Here is a 25168-nt window from a genome sequence, read left to right as displayed (position 1 = left end):
CAGAGATTACCTGGAAACAACTAGAAGCATTTCCAGGTAATCTCTACACCTCTGTTATTCTAATATTACCATGTAATACAACAGAAACAGGCAGTTTTGCATTTTGCAGCACTGATTCATGGTTATTACACAGAAACTACCAGATGTTTCCAGGTAAGAAGTCATAAGATTAAACATACAATTTGTAAAGTATTACCTTGAAACAAAAGCGAAATGTTTGGAACATAAAGGGTGGATGAATTTCAGCATTATAATATGGTAATTACCAATTTTAAATTCCAAGACGTTTTATCTAATTTGGAAGGTATTACGCCGATAGTAGCCTATAATACTGTGAAAACATCAACATATATTACCCCATTATTACCATGTTATTACAATATTAATCTAACAATATTACCATTACCCAGATATACATATGGTTATTACTGAACCCTTTCCTACTTATTACATTGGTAATTGCATGTTATTACACCTGTTACCTTCTTATCACCTTATTACCCCAGTATTACATCTTATTACTGTGATGTATTACCCAGTTATTACTTTGGTAATTACATGTTATTACCTATATATTACCTCTTTATTATCACATTGTTAGCCCACTATTACCATATTATTACCGAGCCGTAATATGCAGCGCTACCGCTAAATGTTCCAGGCATCCGCAGGCAACAGCTGATCCATTTGGAAGACATGGACATTGTTCGTGTATTGCAGGTAAAAGCTAGTTATTCCTAGTTTGTCATTTAGGTGTATCCTTTAATGTTAGCATTTGCAGATGAGGAATAACCAAGGAGTTTGGCAAACCCACTGTAACGCTAACGTAAGTTTGGTTTGGAGTTGCTGAAGTGTAGATTTCTTCAAATTAAAAGCAGGACAGATGTGCTACACTATTGTAAATACAGATATACTAGCACCTTGGCGAATGGTGGAGCCAGGGGCCAGTCTAGCCAACCCACATGCTGCCCCCTACAATGCCCTGTGACTATCAAAACTTATACACCTACAAATGTGACCAAAATATCCATGTCTGGTTATGTATGAGTATCTTTTCCCCAAACAATAGCAATTGTGAGAAATTGATTGCATTTCCCATGGCTGCTTGACAACTAAAGCCTTCTGATCAGTGGAATGCCTTTAATTTGAAGAAGCAGGAACAGTAAAAATGTGCTTAGCATTAGCAGGTAATGCTCCTGTATGAACCTCTCCAATATGTTTGCAGAGCGGTGACAACTGTGAACAGTCAGACCCATCGTTAAACAAAAGTGACATGACTTTATACTACTACAGGCTAGAATCTTTTCAGTATCTATATTGATACGTCTCGGAGACTTTCTGTAACTGGAAGAGCAGCGTGTTTTTGCCCTGTAGTGAGATGCCACCATCTCAGCTCGATTGGGTGTCTGTGTGCAGTGAGTTGCCAACTTCTCTCTGTGACCAGCAGGATGGTAAACTGGACCGACTTGTGGGGCTTCCTACAGACTATGAGCCAACAGGGCTCTAGGTGTTTTCCCACAAAACATTATCAGCAAGCATCATGGAGGAGTGAATGAATCAGCTGACCTATGAGCTAGTCTTAGCTCTGTACAAGCCAACCTTTTTTATTTCAAAATGTGAGGCCTAACTCTAGTTCTCAAGTTTGTCCTGTGTGATGGTACGATGTTTTCAATGTGGCGCTTGTTAGCGGTCAATCGCTTTTAAGTATGACAGCAGCTTTGGGTGGATTGATCACTGGTGTAAAAAGGCATTGCAATTCATAGAAAGTTCATCATATTAAACTATTCTATGACACAACTGGTTCCATAATGGGTTAGCTGGAAATCCCAATGGATTTCTGCCCGGCATGTCCTTGCCTGTTATAATATAAGTCATTCAGTTTGGGTGAAAATTAAAGGAAAGGTCACATCTAAAGTCAAAATGCATTGTACCATGTAATATTGTTTTCACATTTGAACTCTCACAAAAAAGAAAACTCCTTCAGAGTTATGCTGAAAATCCCAATGGGATCCTTTTCAGATTGTTATTGATAATATAAACACATGAAGAGATTTTACTGTAGGGTGTTGGAGAAAATTAAAGGGAAAGTCACTTCCAAAGTAAAAACTATACCACTAACAACACTGCTGACCCTGGATCCCACACTGTAAGTTTCTGTCCTTAATGTAACCCCACATAATAATATAGTTAGCCAATGAAATACTCCTCAATTTCTTTGGAAATAAAGCTATTTTAAAGCTATTCTAGTCAGGGATATATTAACAGATAGATTTTACCTATTTATATTCATTAACATATGGATGTATTTTATTGTAGTAAAAGTGACAATGTTACGAGCAGAGCACCTGAGGCACACTTCTTTTTGCTGAATTACCACAAAGCCAGGCATCACAGGAAATACAACCTACAGTCACACCCAAGATCAGTAGCACTGTGGTAAATAAGGCGATTTATTAAACACACAGGATTTTAAAAACCTCAAATAATTCCCGACAGCAGTATAAGGAGAGGAAGCCGTGCATTCAAGCTGAGATCAAAGCGCGCGAGCAACAATGCGGTATATAGCTCATCGTTGCCTGTGATCCACGGCTCCTCAGCCAAAGCACCTGTGTGTACATTTCCCAGAAAAACAGCCTCCGGTGGTGATCATTACCTCTCCTCTGGAGTAGCTGGGTGGATCGTTAGCCAGCTTCAAGGAAACACCATGCTGTTAGCCCTTTGTATCTGGGGTCACACTGCTGTTTGCTTTTGTTCTTTTCAAAGTCTAATCTGCTCTCCTCCAGACATTTATCAACTTCCAGCTGTCAGTTCGCTGTTTTTTCCGCTCTTTTGTTTGTGTTATAGCTTTTTTATGGTATGATGGTGGAGCTGTAAAATCACAACCATGTTACTGTATTGCTCAGACTGGGCACACGTTTGAAACGAAGGGTTGCAGCTTTCTCAATGTGCATTTTCCTGCTATATTCGGCTATGTTCTATATCTGTACAGCTGCATGTTGGCCCTGATCAGCTCTGCCCAGAGGAATAGTGGGTAATGTATGGAGGTGGTGGTTCTTATTAACAATTAACATAATTACAGAATAAAGGTGGAAAGGCCAGGCCGTTTTGCTCTGGTGAGCTTTGATCCCTTGTGGTTGAACTTGCTCAACATTCAATGAAAACCTTTAAGAGTGGAATTCTCCTCTGCACTGGCATGTAGGGAGCTCCCTGTCTGTGTTACAATTATGAACTCCTCTGTGCTATATACAATGTAGGTTTCATAGTACACATACGGTTGCTTTGGTGCACTGTGGGATAGTTTATATTAGAGTGCGGATGGGCCGCATTTTTCTGTCCGAGCCCGGCCCGCCTCCGACAGAGCAGTAACCGAACCCAGCCCGAGCCTGACAGGCATTAAGATATTTATGTCTGAGCCCGACCCGAGCCCGACACAGTTAAAATCTCGTTTTTTTCTCATACTACTGACACATGTACGTTTGTACGTACGTTTGAAGCATTTTTAAGCAGCTGTAGGAAGGCATTCGGAAATGCGCGCACCTACATTATAAGCTTTTTAAAATTTTAAATGTTCAATGCCTTATCACGGTGATGTGACCAAGCAAGACCCGAACCCCAACATCATTTCTCCCGACAGGCTCGGTTCAGGTGTCCATCCTCTAGTTTATATCTATTGGCAATTCAGACAGGTGACATTTTGAAAAATGTCACCTGTCTGAGGCTGATTCCAGCATTTTTATACTTTAAATTAGAGGTGGGCAATATGTAGAAAATATCATGATATTTCTTACCTAATTGCGGCGATATTGTAGGGTTGACTTTTGATGCTTTCACAAAATATTAACACAATGAGAGTTTTCATTAATAATCATCAGTAATGTGGATATAATGAGTAAATGCGTGAAGGCAAATAATAGCACAGCTAGAACAGTCTGGTAAGTTCAGAAAATTACATCACCTTACTGTAATGTAGCCTTTAAAACCAGGAAAAGACAACACTTATGTCATATTGCGATATTACGATATCCAAAATTTAAGACTATATTTAGCCTCATATATCGATATCAGCACAATATCGATATATTGCCCAGATTTAACTACTTTTAGGCCAGAAAAATTAGTAAAGGTCAATATGAGATTCAGTATTTATTCATCCTTATTCTTCATCCTTATTCCTTTCCCTTACTTTTACTCCCAACTATTAGAGTGGAGAGGCCTTTGAAACCATATGGACCTTCATGTTGGGAAATAAAATGCTAATTCTTGATATCTCTGGGCTGTGATTCCCCAATAATTTTCCAAAATGTTTCCTAGAAAGAAATATACTTTGTTACAAATTACAGAGAACATAGAAACAAAGTGCAGAGACATTTGTTGTAGTTAGAGTTAATTACATTCTGTCTGAGATAATACCTGAAAAGTAGTCATGTAAATGGTCTGTGTGATCAGTTCTGAAGAAAATAGTTTTGCTACATTTGTTGTGATTTCATTTTTCTCCATTCAAAAGTACTATTATGCTTATTATAAAAGAAAAATGGTCCCCTTGCCTAATGAAGGTTCTGTAATCAAAACATACACAAATTGCTGCAATTGAAGACACAATGAATTTGTTCACTTTTAGATTTTAGATCGCCATGCAACAGTGTTGGTGGTAAATGTTTTGGTAGAGCAGTGTAGCTCAGTTCCAGTGTAAAAGAAAGAGGGGGGAAAGGCAAGGCTACAGGAACCATAAACCAGTACAACAACACACCCAAAAAGGAAACACATGAATGTAAAAATATACAGTTCATTGCCGATTTGATCTTTTTGGTTGTTTTTCGAGATCATAAACTGATGCACAACTAAAGAATTATTTTATGTGCAATTACTTTGAGTCATAGATTTCAAATAGATATTTCTTCCCCTAAACTTCTCGACTTTGAATAACTGTTTGAGACCCAAAGGGGTCAACTTATCCAAAATGTCTTTTTTTTTCTCCTCTCCCATTAATCATATCATCAGCCCAAAGAATTATCATGTAACCTTTGGAAGGGCCTGACCCACTGGAGTGTCAAACACTGATGCCAATACTAACCTAATGATCAGAGTCAAAATCTATGACTCAAAGTAATTGCATACATAAAATAATTATTTTGGTGTGCATCAGTATATGTCGAAAAAACAACCAATAAGATCAAATCTTGGGAATTGAAGTGTATATTTTTATATTCATGTGTTTCCTTTTTGGTTGTGTTGTTATAATGGTTTATGGTTACTGTTTGCTTGTTTTTTTTATTTTTTATTATACCAACACTGACTGTAATCAGAGTGCACCTGTACAGAATATCTGCTAAAGTCATTAATAGGTCAATGAGTTTTTTTTTGCAGGAATTAAAGAGAATAGAATGGATGCATATGGTGTTCCATCCCATAGCTCAATGAGTATGCTGCCATATAGAAACTGTGAACAGACTCTGCTCTAACTACAGTATCAGATCCAGTGAGCTCCTGATAATATGCTAGACCCACCTGCAAAAATCTATTCTCATTACTTCATATAGCATGGTGGACGTAGCACATACATTATTCATGCTTTCTGCAATATCTTATAGACCTCTGTCAAGGACATCTGGACAGGCATTCATCTTGACAGAATTGGCCAATCACAGCCTCCAAATTGGGCATATGCAAAATGCAGAGGTGGGGTACAATGTAGAATAATGTGACTTTCAAACGGCACACTGCTGTGAGAATGAAATGCATGTACAGAGGAGCCTGATGATACCTGCCTGCTGCTAATAAAGCCTGACACTGATAGCCTTAACACTGCCGTGACCTTTGACCCGCTCACATTTGAATGCCGTGGTGCTGTCCTTCATTGTTTTTCTTCTGGTCTGTTGATTTGAATAAATCCAACAATGTTGAAACTAGGGGTGTAATGATACATCGATCTGGAATCGAATTATCGATTCAATTATCAACAATCCAATATTATCGATACGAAGTGAAGATATCGATGCATATCATCATCTATAAAATGCGCCTTTATTTTGAAATTCCAACTTCATATTTATTATTTTTTGATTAAAAAGAGTAGTTTGTTTTTAATTCAAATGTCTGGAAGAGTTTAGTAATGACAATGTCAAATCATATTTTAGTTGCTTTTTGTAAATAAATATAAATGTAACTGATTGTGTTAAATGGGCTTATGTATCGTCTCATATCAGTCACAGGCCCCTGAATGGAATCAAAATTGTATTGACTTTGTGATATCAGTAAATATTGACTCCTTGTCCAAAGAATCAATATAATGTCGTATCGTGATAAAATGTGTGATTTACATCCCTAGTTCAAACCTGATAAAACGTAGTCATGCACTTGTGGTGATAGACATATACAGTATATATCTGTGTAGAGACAATCCCAGGTATTTCTTGTACAGCCTCCTTAATATCATCAGTTTTAATATGTTCCAGTGGTTACAGTGGACCTGAGACTATTAAAGCACCCATATTATGCTCATTTTCAGGTTCATAATTGTATTTTAAGGTTGTACCAGAATAGGTTTACATGATTTAATTTTCAAAAAACACCATATTTTTGTTGTACTGCACCGCTCTCCCTCACTGCTGCAGATCCTCTTTTCAGCTGGTCTCTGTTTTAGCAACAGAGTGAGACCTCTTTTCTTCTTCTTCTGTACTATCTTTGATAGCACTCGCACATGCACAGTAGCTCAGATGTAGATCATGTCAGCTAGCTAGCTCCATAGACAGTAAAAGAAAGGCTGTTTCTCCACCTTCAGTCAGTTACAAGGCAGGATTAGCTGGGAGACTTTTAAATGAGGGCGCACATGGAAATAGTTCTTTTGTAGATTATGGTGAACTTGTGTGTGTTGTAGCAGTGCTTTGCTATTGAGAACGAGGTCGCATGCTAGCGTTAGCATTAGCGTTAGCATGCTAACGCTAACGCTACGAGCTAATGGCTGCGGTTAGCCAGCTCGTTTCGGCTTGTGACGTCACAAGCCGTGCCGATTTTGAACAGCTCACCTGGAGACTGAAGGCAGGACACATTCAGAAACTGTATCTCACTCAGAACAGCATTGATGGATTTTTTTCAAAGTTTGTATGTGTGTGGAAGCACCAGAGACACAAAAGAACACCCCAAATCCCAGAAAAAGCGTTTTTTTCATAATATGGGCACTTTAATGTGTGGAGTTAGCCTGATAATCACACTGGATTAACATTGTGTTTTCAATCTACCAAACTAGACCAGTGTGGACTGGTTGTTTGAGGAATGATATTTACAATTGATAACAAATAATTGTTGGGTGTTTAGTTATATTGTTAGGGCTATTTATGTACACAATGCTTCACCTGTTGAATGCCACTCAGCCTGATTTAGATGTACAGTAGGCTGCCATTCAAGTATGAAAAACAATAGGAAGAAACCACCGTACATAAGAAGTTAACCAAGCTTTTTTTACAGTGATAATGTCATTTCAAGATTGGGCTATAGCTATGATGGTTGGTTGTAGCATTAATTGATGTCCATATGATAGTTTTCATATCTTAAACACAGGGGCACACACATGCCCCAGATTTTGACGAGAATTCCCGGGAAATAGTGTCTAAATTCCTCATATTCAACCCTACAAAACGTCTGTGACTTGCTGTCATGCTAAATAGTATTGCCTTCAGTTGTAGACGGATGTGTCACTGCTACAGTAACATGTATGTTGCTGAAGATATGAACTGAATGCAGCTTGGTGTGTTTTATACTAATCTCTCTTCCATTATTTGCATGTTTTCTCGAGATACCAGTGTGGAAAGTGTTTGGTGTCTGTATTTTTAGGTAGATGGTAGGTTTGCTAAAGAAAATACAATTAACAAAAAATAACAAAACCTTTTCTTAAAGTCATAACTTGAAAAAGGTGACTCTTAAACATCAGATTTAGACTTTTGTCAATAGCATTCTCAATTTTGATCATAGATTCGTCAAACCAACTTTACATTCACATTATACACACAACCTCCAGTTTTTAAAGATAAATCATGGCCCCAGATATCTCTGTGACATTAAGAGATATGGATAGCAGCTTTGCATTACATCCCTAGTGGTTAGACTGGTGTTACTGTCATTGCTGATTATGTTGTTTCTTAATTGTGTGTTTCCAGGCGCCTGGAAGGCGTAGTGTTTGACTGCGGCTGTGATATCCGCTGGATCCAGCTGTGGCAGCAGAGAGGAGAGGCCGGGCTCCACACACAGCAGCTGTACTGCAAGAATGGAGCCTCCAAGATACGACTACACAACATGTATATCCACAACTGTGGTAAGAGGAGGAGGAGAGGGAAAAAAGGGTGTGATCTGCATATAAAAAATAGGTAAAGAGAAAGGAAGAGGAAGCAGCAGAGGGGGAATGGAGGGGTTAGAATGGAGGAGAACAAAGGAGAGGGAAAAAGGTGGAGGGTGAAAATGAGTGGCTGACAGAAGGAGACAGGAAAAGCAAGAGAAGGAAGGAAAGGGTTAAAGGTGAAATAGAGGAAAGAGAAGAGGATCAGGGAGACGAGCGGAGGCGGGAAGGGGCGGAGGTGTGACAGAGTTCAGAGGGTGAATCTGATGTGGGGAGCTGTGTGTTGATTCTGACAGAAGCTGTAGACTCTGCAGTATTATCTCCTGGTGGTGACTCATCCCTGTGACATCTAATGTGTGTGAGTGCATGTGTGTGTATCCCATTGCCTCCTTTGTACTAATTTTGTTACATTAATGAAAAGTGATTAATTGATTTATTGTGAAAATATGTAGACACATGCAGTGACAGGTGTGTATTAACATGAACATACACTGTGTGTGTGTGTGTGTGTGTGTGTGTGTGTGTAATTGTATGTGTGTGTTTTCAGACTTACCAGAGATCAGTGTGAGCCACAGCAGTGTGTTGGTAATGGAGGGCGACAATGTGACCGTGAGCTGCAATGGATCTGGATCACCGCTGCCTGAAGTGGACTGGACTGTTAGCGGCCTGCACTCCATCAACACACACCTGGTCAGACACACACACACACACACACACACACACACACACACACACACACACACACACACCGTACACACATATATATATATATATATATATATATATATATATATATATATATATATACACATATGTTTCTTTTTATTTTGGACCATTAAGGGTCACAATTAGCTAGTTGAGGTTGGGCTGGTTTTAATAACTACTCTATCAGGTAATTTACTCCAGTGGGTCAGGCCCTTTCAAAGGTTCACAAGATAATTGTTAGGGGTGATGAGATGATTAATGAAAGAGGGGAAGAAAAACGAAAGAATACGATTCTCTTATTTTGAAGTAAAGGCAACATGAGTAAAGAGTCAAAAACAAGAGCTATCATGGGGTTTGCACTTACAACTTGGTACTGTAGGTGTGTTGGGAAACCTCCCATCATGCACTGGGGCAATAGACTTAGGGACATTCATTTTGATGTACAGGATGTCTGTTCCGACATTGTCATTGGTGTTATTGTGTTCTGCATTGTACACCACATTGTTTTCCACAATTCCATTATGTATGCAGTCAGTTTCTTTGAGTGAACCCAGTTACACTATGACTGATAATGTTTACACTATTAGTGAGGTTCTCACAAATGTGAGAGCAAAACATATGTTGTTGCAGCATCATAACAACACTAATGACCCACCTGGTGGCTAGGAGATAATATTCATACCTCTGAGAACTTGCCGTCCCCTGATCGTATACCAATTCAATTCAATTAAATTCAATTTTATTTATAGTATTGAATTATAACAAGAGTTATCTCGAGACACTATACAGATAGAGTAGGTCTAGACCACACTCTATAATTTACAAAGACCCAACAATTCCATTAATTCCCATAAGAGCAAACATTTAGTGCGACAGTGGCGACGAAAAACTCCCTTTTAGGCAGAAACCTTGAGTGGTAAGGAAAACTTCCTTTTAGGGAGAAACCTCGAACAGACCCAGGCTCTTGGTGGGTGGTTGTCTGCTGGATGCCGGTTGGGGGTATGATGAACAGTGGCAATTATAGTCAAAATAAACATGCAGGGTGTAGCAGGGTGTAGCAGAACATAGCATGACATAGCAGGGCGTAGCAGGGCACTGCATGGCATAGCTGGACTTTGCAGGGCGTAGTAGGGTACTGCGTGGTGTAGCAGGGCATAGCAGGGCACTGCAGGTCATAGAAGGGTGTAGCAGGGCATAGCAGGGCGCCTAGCAGGACCACGGCGACAGCTGCAACCATGATTTAGGTGCCACCCTAATCCAGGGAAAACTGTGGGGCGAGAAAACATAAGGGATCCAGGGAATAAGCTCCCCAGACCTAGGTTAGTAACAAGCTTTTGGCCACAGATGAAAAGAGAGAGGAGAGAGGCGCTCATTGTGTCAAAGGAAGTCCCCCGGTGATCTTAAACTATAACAGCATAGCTAAGAGCTGCAGAGAAGCAGAGAGAGGGAGAGGGCGCTCCGTGTCTGTGGCAACACACCCTCCCCCACCGGTCTAGGCGAATGCTGCAACTCCTCACTCCCTAACTATAAACTTTATCAAAGAGGAGAGTTTTAAGTTTACTCTTAAATGAGGTGACAGTGTCTGCCTCCTGAACACAGACTGGGAGCTGGTTCCACAGGAGAACAGCCTGATAGCTGAAGGCTCTGGTTCCCATCCTACTTTTAGAGACTCTAGGAACCACAAGTAAATCTGAATTCTGGGAGCGCAGTGCTCTAGTGGGACAATAAGGTACTATGAGCTTTTCAAGATATGATGGTGCTTGACCATTTAGAGCTTTGTAGGTCAGGATAAGGATTTTAAATTCAATCCTGGATTTTACAGGAAGCCAATGCAGAGAAGCTAATACAGGAGAAATATGATCTCTTTTCTTAGTTCTTGTCAGAACAGGCACTTACCAACATGTCATTTTTGCTCATATTATCCAAAACTAAATTTTGATTGGTTCTTTTTTTTGTGTAATTATTTTTATTTTATTTTTATTGTATACTTCATCATGTATAAGTATTTAACACTTCACTGAAAAAATAATTGTGATAATTACACCAACAGATTGTAATTGGTTTCTGAATAACCTGCATATTCCCATCTAAAATCATAATTATATCATACTGTATCTAAAAATGAGTTCATTTATCCCTAAAAACCCATAATCCAGTTAACTGTGAATTAGCATGGACCTTTGCAGGTTTGGGCTTTAGAATGTGTTGCTATGACAACAGCTCCAGATATACTTTAAGCCTGCTGTTAAAAAACTTAAAGAATCCAGGCTTGTGTCATGTCATCATCAATTAAGTCAAGCTTCCTCACTTATTCTCATATGAAGAACAGGTTCTTGGCTTAACCGGCTTTGTACAGCACTCTGATTAGCTGTGCAGCATTACCATGATGATCTACCTCTGTGCTAAAAAAGCTAGATTTGTGAGACAGAGACCTGGGTTGAACCCACAGTGTGCCTGCTAACCCAGGCCCCAGGGACGTCACAGCAACAACAACAGCAAAGATAAACAGCAAGAAGAGGGGAACAACAGTTTGTGAAAATGCAGTGTGGCTATATTTGTCATCTGTCTTTGCTTGCAGTGACTGTACAGATGAAGGTCACCTCAGCCTCAGGCTCTATATTTTAGGGTAGACGGATACTATAGCTCATCAGGATGAGTGAGGTGTTGGGGAACCTGGCAACTGAAGACAAGAAGGGAAGCATAAGCATTGTATTTGGCAATCTAAAGGTGAAAAGCTGTGAATCAGTCACATTAGTGCCAAAATGTACAATGCATCACATTCCTTGCTGTAATTCTAGCACTACATTAATATGACTAAATGACTACAGTAATTAATTCCCACTGGTATTGTGTACTTCATCACTTTCAATTTTAATCAATCAATAATTAACTTTAATTTTAATTTTGTAATTAAATATTTAAACCCCCAGTAATATAACTATATATGCTGTTTATCCTTCACATACCTAAATGTCTCTCTTTTCTCTGTCTGTGTGTCTCATTCTCTTTCCCTAGTCCAACGTATACTGGCCGAACATCCACTCTATCAACCTGACTCTTTTCAACATCAGCCGAGATGACAACAACTTCCAGCTGACCTGCATTGCAGAGAACGTGGTGGGGATGACAAACTCCTCCATCCAGCTCAACGTACAATGTGAGTTGGATTTTTCCTACGATTCAATCAAGGAAAACTCTGGCCATGCACTGCAGAGTGGACAGGAGTGAGCTAAAGGCAACATTTTAGCCCATAGTGGAAACAGTAACACACATTTCAAATGACACAGGTTTTCCTTATACCGTAGATTACCTTGTGCATCTTGTTGCTTAAATTTGCATGTTATTAAGAAAACATTATTGTTAATTGTGTTAATGTTAATCAATCTCCTAATTTGCATTATTTAGTATCTTGGCCCAAACTGAACACATTTTGTAGAGTAATATCACCAGGACAACAATATCATAAGGAAAAAAACAAAACCTGGGTTAAGAATTGATTCTTCTGAGTGCTCAATTTTTCGGGATGTCACATTGTTGGCTAATGCACTTAATTAGCATATTTTTGGAAGTAAAAATGACTTTACAAACTTTAATACTGTTGTATTTTAGTCTAGGGTTTATTAACCCAAAGTTAAGAGATGTTGATCTTCTTTTAATGAGACTTAGGCTGGTTACACACTGGCTTCGTGTCAGCTGCGTGGCGTGTCCGTTTATATTTCGGCTCCCATGGTAACAGGTTAGAGCGTGCACACTGCCTGCGTGACACGCACGTCTCAGGCGTGGCTCGAGCCGTGCCGAAAACGCGTGCATGCTAGAAATAGGACCGATGCCTATTTTTCACGTGGCACGCAAGCATGTTGGAAGCGTTTCCAGGCAACATAGAATAGGAAAAGATGTTTATATGTCATTTTAACACGAATACATATTAATAAATGACATGTTGTTTGAAGGTCTCTAGGTTTTGATATAAATGCAGATATAAATGTAATTATGTAAATGTAAATGTAAATCGATTTTCTAATATTGCACCTGTCAATACAGAACCAAATATTCTGTAGCCTATTTTGCCGTCAATACTGCCGACGTTGTCTTTGCTGTAATCAAATCAGTATATATTTATGTTTAACATGGTATTTCATTTTATCAATGGGAAACATATGTGTACAGACAAGGCTAGCAGCAGCAGCGCCGCGTCAGACACGTTTCTGGTGTGTAAAGACATAGAAATATCCATGCAGCCGCCACGCAGCCAGGGTGTAACCGGCCAAGAGTCTACAGCCACGCTACCAGCTCTGTGAGTCTGTACATAGGCACAGTTCTGCTTTGAGGTAAATGCTAACATGTTCACAAGAACAATGCTAGTTTCGTGTATTAGCAGGCTAACATTTACTTATTAGCACTAAACACAAAGTGCAGCTGAGGCTGATGGGAATAGCATTGGCATAGCAAGTAACACCTAAGTATTGGACAAAAATACAGTTTGACCTAATAATAATAATAATGTATTACAATTTGAGGGAAACATGAATGTTTGTACCAAATTTCATAGCAATCCATCCAATAGTTGTCAAGACACTACTCTTAATGCCATTAAAATGTCATGGTGGCACTGGAGGAAAAGTCCAAAGTTGTGGACTGGCAGACTGATATTGCCTCTTCAGAGCTAAGCTGCTGGTGAGCCCAGAAATGCCATTTTGTCATGTTGTATGCTCTTCATTAAATGCAGGGTCAGTACAGATTAGCCCAGTGATAAATGTAGTGTGAACATCTGTACTGGCTAACAATCTCCATCAATAATGCAATAACAAAAAAATCTTATCAATTTGCTCACCACCACATCTGTAATGTCTCCATCAGTAGTTGTGTTTCTTTGGTATTAGATCTCATTTGCTAACTTTTCACGCATGCTCTGAATAAGACTCTAATGCTTAAAATGTGAAATTATACTGCTCTGTGTTTGAAGGTGCTAATCAGTGAACATTGCCAGTGTAATGATTGTTTGGAATGAAATCTCAGCCAACCACTGAGCTAGTGGTTTATCCATATTAGAGGCCATCAACTCACCTGGGGACTACCATGGTTTGGCAGCCAGGCTGGTACGATTTAATAATCTAGTGCACCAAAAGACAGTACAATTTGAAAATACTGGTATTTACTTTGAGTAATGAAATGACAGCTGTACAGTTGACAGCTTCTTTGGTAGTCTTCTGCCAGTCAGGTGAGGCATACATCAATGTCCTACAGCTACTGTAACTATTAGGTCATACCCAAGACAAGCTGGGTTTAAAGGCAGTAAATCTGCTGGATGGGATTTTGTTAAATCACCTGATATTATCTAAAATCAACAACAACAACTTGTTGCATTATGCTAGATCAGGATTATGATATAAATTGTGAATGGACTTAGCTATGTGGATATATTATTAGTAATATTAGTAACAAAAAATGTCATTCTCCTTATATATTTCCAAAGTTCTGCAGTATGCAGATCGTAACAGGAATGGTCACCACTGCATTTTAGTTTAACCGGACAAAATGGCAGTCAGCAAAGACCATTAATGTAAGTCAAGAAAAAACTCTTATGTAGCTGGTACAAAAGCTTGGAGGCAAGACCACCAGTCTTCTTTTCTTTCTTTGTCTTTCGTGGCAGCTTTGATGGACTTATGTTGGGAACTGAAACAAATCTTGCATTACTGACACTGACAGTCTAAGAGAATAAATTACAACAGGAAAAAAAAAATCTCCTTTATCAAGCAGAACATCCAAAATATGCAGGTACATTTAAAATGCAATGAGGTGTTGCACAGTAACAAACCAAGTGAAATTGATGTAGCCAATTAGCAAGAATATACCCTCCAGCCCACATGAAAGGTTTGCCTTGATCTGAGTGGAAAGAGAACAGTAAAAAAAACACAGCAATGATAAAACAATGATTTGGTAACCATCAGATTGTTCCTCTGATGTCCAGACCATGAATTACACTGTATGTCAGCTGTTATATAAGTATTATATAAGATACAAGTTATACAAGTTTACCTTGTGGATTGTCCCTGGGCAGATTTGGGATGGACTGTATTCAAAGCCAATATTTATCAAAGTTGCCTGACAATTTTGTCTTTGTAGCAAGCTGGCTGTAAAGCACAATCTATTATGGCTGTTTGCAATGCATCACGCTACAGAACAGGGGTGATTTGTCACCAATTCAAACACTCCTTTCCGAAGCAGAGCTGCTAAGCACCATGCTAGAATGACAGATTGACTTTGCAACACCTAGTCTTCAGGGCTTCCTCCACACAGCCACTCAATGGATGTACATCTCCGGGCATTTCTTTTTCTGTTGACACTCTCTGCTGGTGCTGCAAATTAACATATTAATTTTTCACCACATGCTACGATAGTAATTACATTTCCTCCCATGTGTAGCCTATTGTCTCTGGAAATGTCATAAAATAGCTTAAACTGCTGCTCTGATTAGGGAGTAATCTGATTGACAGCGAAATTACCAGCCGTCAAGTAACATTCTATGCATTCAAAGATGAGTTCCCGATTTTAGCGAAACTGTAATTAACCACAATTTAAAATTCTGCAGACCCATTGTTCTGCTGCTGTGTGGAACAATAGCAGCTCTACAGCATTGTGACTCACATACCATTTTTCCTTTAGCCCTACTGTATAGGCATTATGTTACTATCTCTTGTTAGTAGTTCTATTCCTGCTCTACAGGTAGAGGAAGGCATTACCTCTAACAATGAGTAATTAATGAGGAAATTATGTGACTGAATCCCTCAAGAGACGCAACATAATATCGCTGTGCTGCTTCTTACAGGTTAAAATCTTAATCACAATGTGGGTCAACCCAGAGGGAATATGTGGCGATATCTGTCCTATGATACTCGCCTGTCACCGCCAGTCATGACGGCCTATCTGACTGGAACATGGCATTTGAAATATGCCACCAGTGTTACCACTATATAACATTGCACAACTAGCCTTGCATTTAGTGTTCTCACAGATCAAAGGAATGTAGTTATCAAAGCTTGTCATCTATCTGAGCGCCACAAGGACACCATGTTGTTACAGACCAGTATGGAGCGCAGTAATGACTTGTATTGTATTGACTGAGACTGAGGTGACAGCCATGCTGAGGGGAAAATGGATTGGCCCCTAACTGTCCGTCAACAAGAGAATTTCGTTTTTTCCTCTCTCTCTCTCTCTCTCTCTCTCTCTCTCTCTCTCTCTCTCTCACAGTACAGCTATATACCACCCTCACTTCATGCCAATCTTCCTCCCTCCTCTCTCTTTTGTTTCTTTTCCCTCATTTCTATCTTTTCTCTTTATTCCTGAGCTCACGATCATAGATCTGCACACGCCCCCACACCAGGACTTTCACACATAGACTTGCCTTAGCCTTTAGTGCAATTCAATGAGTTTATTCTCACTATTGTCTAGCAGGAACAATACCACCAAAGCAATTTATGAAATAACAGCTTACAAGCACCAATACATACTTTTTTCCATCATTTTAATGGATGATTATTTTGGTTCAAAAACATCCGTCTGTACACAGTCAACAACAATGAATGGCATTCATGAATTTAATCAATCAGTCTTTTACTGTCTATTAATGATAAAGCCCAAGTGTATTGTTTACAATTATGGTGGGGTTATGCTAGAAAAGTAGTTTGTACAACATGTTGTTTGACCACATTTGAAAAGTGTTTGTACCTGTTCTAAGCAGTCACACTGGAATTCACAAAGCTCCCACGATGGATTACCAACTGGTCAAAAGGTGCCAAGGGGGCAACTGCCCTGTGCTCATGGACCCCCAGGAGCCACTAAAGCTCCAAGTTCAATGGGTGTCAAAAGGTTATATTTAATTTAAGTAAGTGCAAATTTGATTTATTGCACTGCAAAAGTATCAGCTGAGACAAACTATGTTATGACCATCTATTGGCCTCGTGTAGTAGACACCTTTTTAGCCATGCTAGCAGCATCGCAATTTTGCTCTGTCTACAACATTGGTCTAGACTGAAATATCTCTACGACTATTACATGGATATCCATTACATTGTGTTCAGCATTCATGGTCACCAGAGAATGAACCCTAATGACTCAGGGGATACCTTTTCTTTGGTTTTTAGGTCAAAGTTTGTGTCATCTGCCAGATGGCTTGGCACCAATTTTTTTTACAGACATTCATACCCAGAGATGAATCCTACTGACTTTGGTGATCTTCTGAATTTCATCTAGTGCTCAATGAGGTTGACATTTGGGGTTTTGAGTGAAATCTCTCAACCAATGTCAGATGGATTGAAATTAGCTTCAGATATTCATGTCCCATGAATAAACATGAGTAACAATCTCAACCTATTATATGGTGCCATTATGAGGTAAGAATTTAACATGTCCAATACTTTAGTTTTTGCAGTATTTGGACTATTATTATTTTGTGTTTTGAATACCTACATTTCCATCAACCTCAGCTGGACTTTGTATTTTGTACTAATTAGCCAATGTTAGCATGTTAAAATGCTAAAGTAAGATGGTGAACATGGTAAACATTGAACCTGCTAAACATAAGCATGTTAACAGTGACATCGTGTCAAATTAAGTCTGGCTATATTAAAATGCTAAAAACTAATTGAAACGCCAAAAACCTGGGCCTAATTGGTATTACTGATTGCATGTCTGGGCAAACAATGAATTGACCATATAGTCTGCTTAGAGTACTGCTCTTACAGTAATGGAAACTTGGAGGCTCTCCCCGGCCCTTTTTCTTAATTCAAATTATAAACGGAAAACATGTACTATTAAGTAGCACATTGCACAGGGTTGTCTGACTGAAAACATAAATACGCACATCCAACCATGATCTAGCTAATGTAAATAGCATTGCTCAGACATGGTCTATTATGAGTGTCTCTGCGTGTGTGTATGTGTGGGGTTTCTGGTATGTAGAACAGACACAGAGAAAGACTGCCAGGTAATGCCATCTGCCAAATATTTCCTTTTGATGATAAAGCTGCAAGAGTAACTCATCGCAAAGACAAATCAGTGGATGAATTGTTTATGAAATGTATCTGATAGTATTAAATTGATAAATTGCCTCTCAGCTTGGCGGCGTTGTGGATTTAGAGGTGTGCTGCTGCACGTAAGAAAAAGAGGCTATGTGCTTGTTTATGAGGAAGAGATTTCTCTGTCTATTTCAAGCAAAAGGTGTCCCTCTATCTTTTTGTTTTCCTTATCATCCCAATTACTGCTGCAATATGTAACACACTGTAAAAGGCTCATTGCCACTCCCTGGCAAGAAACCTGCCTCCAGATGTCATGCTTTCAAGAAGAAATCAAAACAGCTTTGTGTTTTAGTCTGCATTTTTTAGGTCCTTCTGGGGATAAGGGCAGGCTTTCATCAGCCCAAGGGTTGTGGAACTTTCTCAACACATGAAGGTCTTTGCAATTCTTCAACTTACGCTTTAACACAAAAATCAGACAAACTGATGAGGATTTCAAGAGGGAAATGTAACACTTGATCCAGGATCTGTTCATTCTGCTCTTTCCCTCACACTATGGATGGAGTGTCGGTATGCCTAATGGTTATCTGTCATATAAATGATATATAGTTACTGTTGCCACAATTGTTGATAACGGTGGCAGATTTACCATTCAAAATTCTTCATAATTTGTTTCAGCAATGCTGGATGGTAGGAAAAACACACTTCTCTTTATAACACTCTTATAGCACTCTTATAAACTATCAATTCATCAGATTTTATCGTCTGTAGCTAATAAGCTAATAATATTAGCTAGCTGTTCAAGCTAACAGTATCTCCATGAGTTGGTTAAAATGCAGTCTGCAGCTAACTTTTTAATCTTTCAAGCTGACTAATTTTAAAATGTTCTTGGTGGCTATGCATGATATCTCAGGTAACGGTGGCAGAGGTCATTGGAGTAAAATTTCCCTAGAGGACAGAGAACTGTATATATAGCAGCATCCAGGAGCAGCTTCCACACAGTGGGTACATTGTTGCCAACTCTTTTCTAATGAAAGTAGCTAGCACTAGCTCCAGAAGTCGCTAAAAGTCGGCATATGATGTCATACGTCATTTGTATATTGGGTGACGTTATCACATTTGCTGTTGGCTCAGGAGCTGTGGACTGTGATTACTCTGAGCAGCATGCATGGAAACAAATTACAATATTATATATCTCCCTTTTCCCGTGATGTCTGAAGTTGCTAAATGCTTTTTAGAAATAATGTTGCTAAGAGGTTCTGAAAAGTCGCTAAATCTAGCGAGAAAGAAATGCTCATCAGTTACTACTGTAGCTGGTAGTATTGGTCTCACTACAGCCCTATAACCACCGCTTCAACATGTGGAGAAAACCAAAAGTCAGACTGACTGAGTATGACTTGCAACAAAGGAATTAAACCAGGCATGTAGCAGTCATGTGGTACAGTATGTGCTTAGGAAATCAAAACAGCTTTGTGTTTTAGTCTGCATTTTTTAGGTCCTTCTGGGGATAAGGGCAGGCTTTCATCAGCCCAAGGGTTGTGGAACTTTCTCAACACATGAAGGTCTTTGCAATTCTTCAACTTACGCTTTAACACAAAAATCAGACAAACTGATGAGGATTTCAAGAGGGAAATGTAACACTTGATCCAGGATCTGTTCATTCTGCTCTTTCCCTCACACTATGGATGGAGTGTCGGTATGCCTAATGGTTATCTGTCATATAAACAACATGTTTTTTTCCTTCTTCACTGCAGTTCCTCCAGTCATCCTGAGACTGGCTGAGCCTGAGCAGCGCCATGATACCTGCATTGAGTTCACGGTTCGGGGTTACCCCCATCCCAAGCTGCGCTGGTTCTACAAGCAAAAGGAGATTCTCCAGAACGATTACATCCGAACTGACATGGACTTCTACCAGGACTATCTGGAGGGCTGTCTGACCTTCCAGAACCCAACACACATCAACAATGGCAACTACACTCTTGAGGCCAGCAACCCTTTGGGAACAGTCACCAAGACAGTGTATGGTCACTTCCTCATGGCCCCTGACATGGATGAAAAGGGTGAGTGGATCATTTTTACTTGGTATCTATTTCTCAATGTGCTTGTGGTTGATGAGTGATGCACTGTTAGCAGCCGGCAGCACTGATGTCCCCATAATTACAATTGAGAGTATACTCATGGGTAAAATGTAAATTTATGCAAGTGTTATTAACACATTTTTTACTGCCTGAACATCACCTTTATTTTTCTGGATTTAAATAAGAATAAACCACAGGAGAAAAGAAGAAATACTGCCAAAGTAACTCCCTTATTCCCACAAGAGCTAGCATGGCCCACTTTTTGGAAATGAGCATCACGATTGGAACAAGTCTTCAACCTGTTGAATTTCTCGTTTAAAGTGCCTGTTGTATTAATTGCTGGTTTTGTCCTAGGTGGAAGATCTATTGGGAGCTTTTAGTTTTTATTAAAATCTCCCTTCGCAGGGTGCAGGTTGTGCAGCTGATCCCTGCTGGTTGGAACACAGCCAGGGTTCAGCCAAAGTTCAGTCAGGTAGATTGTTCGCTAGCAGTTCATCCTAAGTCCATATGGAGGGGGAATAAACCCACAAAGATTGGCAAATTTCTCCTCATGGTCAATATTCCAAAGTTAATATCTTGTGTCATTGTTTATTGACATAGTGTAACTTTCTCTGTCTTCTATTTTGCAGACATAGTGGAACTAGGTGAGTGTTTGTATTTTCAAATTTAACCCTGTTATTTCTTTGGTTTTGGTTTGTACTACTTGTTTGTTTAGGCTTCTGTTAAGATAGTAACCATGGAGAAATTTGTTCACTTTGTGTTGCAGTTCATAAAAAGCTGCTAGGCATTGCTGCTCAGTTTTCTGGATTCTGATAGCATTATTGATCTCCAGGAAGGCTTTGCTAAACATAGCGTTCATACTGAATGCTATGTTCATTCATATGCCTTGCTCAAGGGCATCTCAGGTTGTAGAGAGAGAGTGCAGGCAGCATTTCTCATTCACCTTCTCTGCATGGATCTCCCTGGCAGTCGAGAGATTTAAACCTCAGAGTTGTTTGATGTCTCTAAAGCAGAGCAGCAGCCGCTCAGTGTGTCTTTTCCAAATTCACCAGATGCATCTTTGCCTTTTTTTATTTTTTATTTTTTTAGAAAAGCGGATATTTGATGCTTCAGATGGTGCTTTAGTGATGCCCTGCTCACCGCCTACGTTTCCATACACTCTCTCACAGTAAGGTGAACTGTACAACCACACTCTATTTCTGCTGGTTAGTAAGCAGCTCTACTTGAGCAGCTGATACCTCACTCAATGGTTCGCTAAGCCCTGCTCCCCTTAGTTACTGTTGCCACAATTGTTGATAACGGTGGCAGATTTACCATTCAAAATTCTTCATAATTTGTTTCAGCAATGCTGGATGGTAGGAAAAACACACTTCTCTTTATAACACTCTTATAGCACTCTTATAAACTATCAATTCATCAGATTTTATCGTCTGTAGCTAATAAGCTAATAATATTAGCTAGCTGTTCAAGCTAACAGTATCTCCATGAGTTGGTTAAAATGCAGTCTGCAGCTAACTTTTTAATCTTTCAAGCTGACTAATTTTAAAATGAGAACTATATGTTCTTGGTGGCTATGCATGATATCTCAGGTAACGGTGGCAGAGGTCATTGGAGTAAAATTCCCCTAGAGGACAGAGAACTGTATATATAGCAGCATCCAGGAGCAGCTTCCACACAGTGGGTACATTGTTGCCAACTCTTTTCTAATGAAAGTAGCTAGCACTAGCTCCAGAAGTCGCTAAAAGTCGGCATATGATGTCATACGTCATTTGTATATTGGTGACGTTATCACATTTGCTGTTGGCTCAAGAGCTGTGGACTGTGATTACTCTGAGCAGCATGCATGGAAACAAACTACAATATTATATATCTCCCTTTTCCCGTGATGTCTGAAGTTGCTAAATGCTTTTTAGAAATAATGTTGCTAAGAGGTTCTGAAAAGTCGCTAAATCTAGCGAGAAAGAAATGCTCATCAGTTACTACTGTAGCTGGTAGTATTGGTCTCACTACAACCCTATAACCACCGCTTCAACATGTGGAGAAAACCAAAGTCAGACTGACAGAGTATGACTTGCAACAAAGGAATTAAACCAGGCATGTAGCAGTCATGTGGCACAGTATGTGCTTAGGACACCCCAGGTTTTAGTCATTCTCTTTAATGGGAACTGAATCAGCAACTCAGCGTGCATAACGCTTCCTCTCTAACCCCTAACTAAGCAGCCACAGTGTAAACAAGCTAGTTTCCCAGCCTGTTAGCTGCTGATGTGTGAATGTTTGTGAAGCGGTTAGTGCACTCAAATTACTGTAACAATGTTTTGGCCTGCTCTCACACTGCATCGTAAATCTCCTGTGTGTGATGTGTGGTTTGGCCTCAAGCTGTTGTGGCAGCCTCACTGTTGACAGCCTAAACTAAGTGGGCCGGTCTGATCTCTGACCTTCATCAGAGTCTTCTTCCATCTCCATATGAGGCCAGTCTTTCTAATCAGCCATGGATTATAGAGCCTGCAGCATGGCCCGGGATGGAGACGGATGGACGCCAACTCTGTGGCGAGCTGCATTAGGCGGGCAACGACTTCATGTTGCCACACATGCATGCACACTCGCACAACTTGTGGGAGTGAGGCAAGTGAGGGAGAGGTGTTTAGATGATGAGAGTGTGAAACATTATAGCAGCGGTGTGTAAGGGAGTTCAGCCGTAGAAGGGAGAGTGACAGGCAGACTGATACTAATAATGCTGAGGAGAGAGGAGGGCAGAGGGAGGAGAGGAGAGAGGGATGAAGGCTGGGAAGGAGGGACAGAGAGATGGTAGTTAGGGCACACACACTCACACACACTTTAGTGTACTGTGTGTGTCTGAGCCAGTGGCAGCCAGTCTACCATGTGGCCATTAATTTGCCCACAATTACTCTCTGATGTCCTGGCTGGAGGCCTCAGACTGGAGTTTTCCCTGACACCAGTTTATTTCGTTTCATGGCTCTGTATCCGTCCTCTTCTCCTTACTCTCCCCACACCTCTGCTGTTTGCCAAAACTCCCATTAATAGAGGTGTGACATGTAGCATTTTAACATCAATACATGATTTTAGGATCATTTTGAGACATTAAAGATGTGGTAGGCAAAAAAGTCCATAATAATTTTACAGCATATTGTAATTCAAGTGGTTTGAGAGAAGACTAGAATTTTGCACCTCCCCTTGGCTCTGTTTTCAGGCTTTTTGTAAATCTAGCCCGTGATGGGAGACGATCACAGGCTATTTTAGAGAGAGAGTGCATCCCTATTGGCTCTTCAGTTCATGCATATGCCAGTGTGAGGGGAAAAGCGGAGCTGCAGGAAGATGTGTAACTCTACTTATAGTCTGGTGTTTTTTTTTTCACATTCTGCAATGCAGCTTTGATGTGACTACTGTAGACTGTAGAGTTGTGCTACCTGAGCTGAGTCCAGCAGGCTCCAGTTTGTCTGAAAATGTGGGTCAGATTTTTTATGACAAAGATGTCAAGTTTGCGTTGGTGCGGTGTATTTTTCAGCTGATTTCATTTAATGTTATCTAACATTTGATGCTCTTGGCCGTATGAGCTTCTTTTCTGTTGTTTTGCTTGTATCATGTATAATTTAAAAGCAACATGTTTTAATCATTCTCGTGTTTTAATCACTCTCTCCCTTTGTGTATGTAAGCACAAACATGCATTTGTTCAAAAATAATCATAATGTCTTTTCTGCTACTTTCATAAACACTGGATAGCAAATTCCAGGCTTTGTTAGGAACCTTGTGACAGGTGTCAGCCTTGTCTGTACAGTCTTCTAAATCAAAAGTCTTTTATCAGCCTCAACACATAAAAATGCTCATTAACATTTTCTCTCAAGCCATTATGTCCCAATACAGTGGCAATGTGCTTCCTGTTTAAGTAGGACAACTTCAATCCATGTGGAGAGATTTAACATTATTCATTACTCAGAAAAATATGAGGGCCAAGCGCTCTTAATTGCAGGAGTTTGTTTTTAAAATGAGAGACACATGAATAAGGAAAGCACAAAATAATATTTTCAACTGGCAATGAGAACTAATACTACATTTCTTAAACCACTTGGCTTTGTGGAGATACTGAAAATATGCTCTGAATGATATACACCAGAGAGCACATCAGGTCGTCTTATTCTAGCCTGTGCATTAACCCGTGTTAAGTGTTACTTACACTGCTTTAATGTGATAATACGTGCATAAACAGGTTCAGTGGAATAAACTGAGTCGACTACTTCTAGTGCAGCCACTGTGCATGAGAACACACTGCAATAAGAAATCATACAAGAGTTTGTAACTCAGTTTCTATATTTCTATGTATATATAAGTGTGGGAGTGAACCACAGATGTTAAAGGTTCATGCTCAGCCACTGATGCTTGTTTTGTGTTTTCGTGTTGCAGTTCCTTCGACGCCGTCAGATGGGGATTCAGGCCGACCAGATGAAGATACATTTGGGGTGAGTTTTCTCCTTAATTCAATACAATTAAATTTTATTTATAGTATCAAATCATAACAAGAGTTTTCTCAAGACACTTTACAGATAGAGTAGGTCTAATCCACACTGTATAATTTACAAAGACCCAACAATTACAGTAATTCCCCCAAGAGCAAGCATTTAGGCTGAATCCCATTTCTCTGTCTTACCCCTACCCCTTACCCCTACCCCTTAGTTTACACCTAGACCTTGAAAACTAGTGGTAAGGGGTAGGGGTGAAAACATACCCCTATGAAATGAGACGCCACTTGGTTACATCATCATACATACTTAGGTCTGTTTGCAATCAATATTTGTATACACATTGCATGGTGTGTTGTATATCTGTTTCAGTTATCACTGTTTTAAATTGATGTTCAATTCAATTTTATTTATAGTGTCAAATCATAACAGGAATTATCTCAGGACACTTTACAGCTAGAGTAGGTCTAGACCACACTCTATAATTTACAAGGACCCAACAATTCCTGTGATTCCCCCAAGAGCATGCATGAATGCGTAAGTGTGACAGTGGCAAGGAAAAACTCCCTTTTAGGA

General features: G+C 39.7%; 1 protein-coding gene across 2 annotated transcripts in view; it reads left to right on the top strand.

The window, feature by feature from the left end:
- The window catches only part of ntrk3b (neurotrophic tyrosine kinase, receptor, type 3b), a 223950-nt gene that overhangs the window by 110542 nt on the left and 88240 nt on the right, over positions 1-25168 (top strand). For both annotated transcript variants that reach the window (XM_078260759.1, XM_078259942.1), the window contains exons 5-9: positions 8151-8305; positions 8874-9016; positions 12047-12188; positions 19797-20102; positions 24537-24592. In XM_078260759.1, the coding sequence (XP_078116885.1) occupies positions 8151-8305; positions 8874-9016; positions 12047-12188; positions 19797-20102; positions 24537-24592 (802 nt within the window). The remainder of the gene's footprint in view (positions 1-8150; positions 8306-8873; positions 9017-12046; positions 12189-19796; positions 20103-24536; positions 24593-25168) is intronic.

The sequence above is a fragment of the Sander vitreus genome, chromosome 1 (genome assembly GCF_031162955.1).
Source record: "Sander vitreus isolate 19-12246 chromosome 1, sanVit1, whole genome shotgun sequence".
NCBI lineage: Eukaryota > Metazoa > Chordata > Actinopteri > Perciformes > Percidae > Sander > Sander vitreus.
Note: the sequence above shows the minus strand (reverse complement) of the source record. Positions and strands in the feature narration are given on the sequence as shown.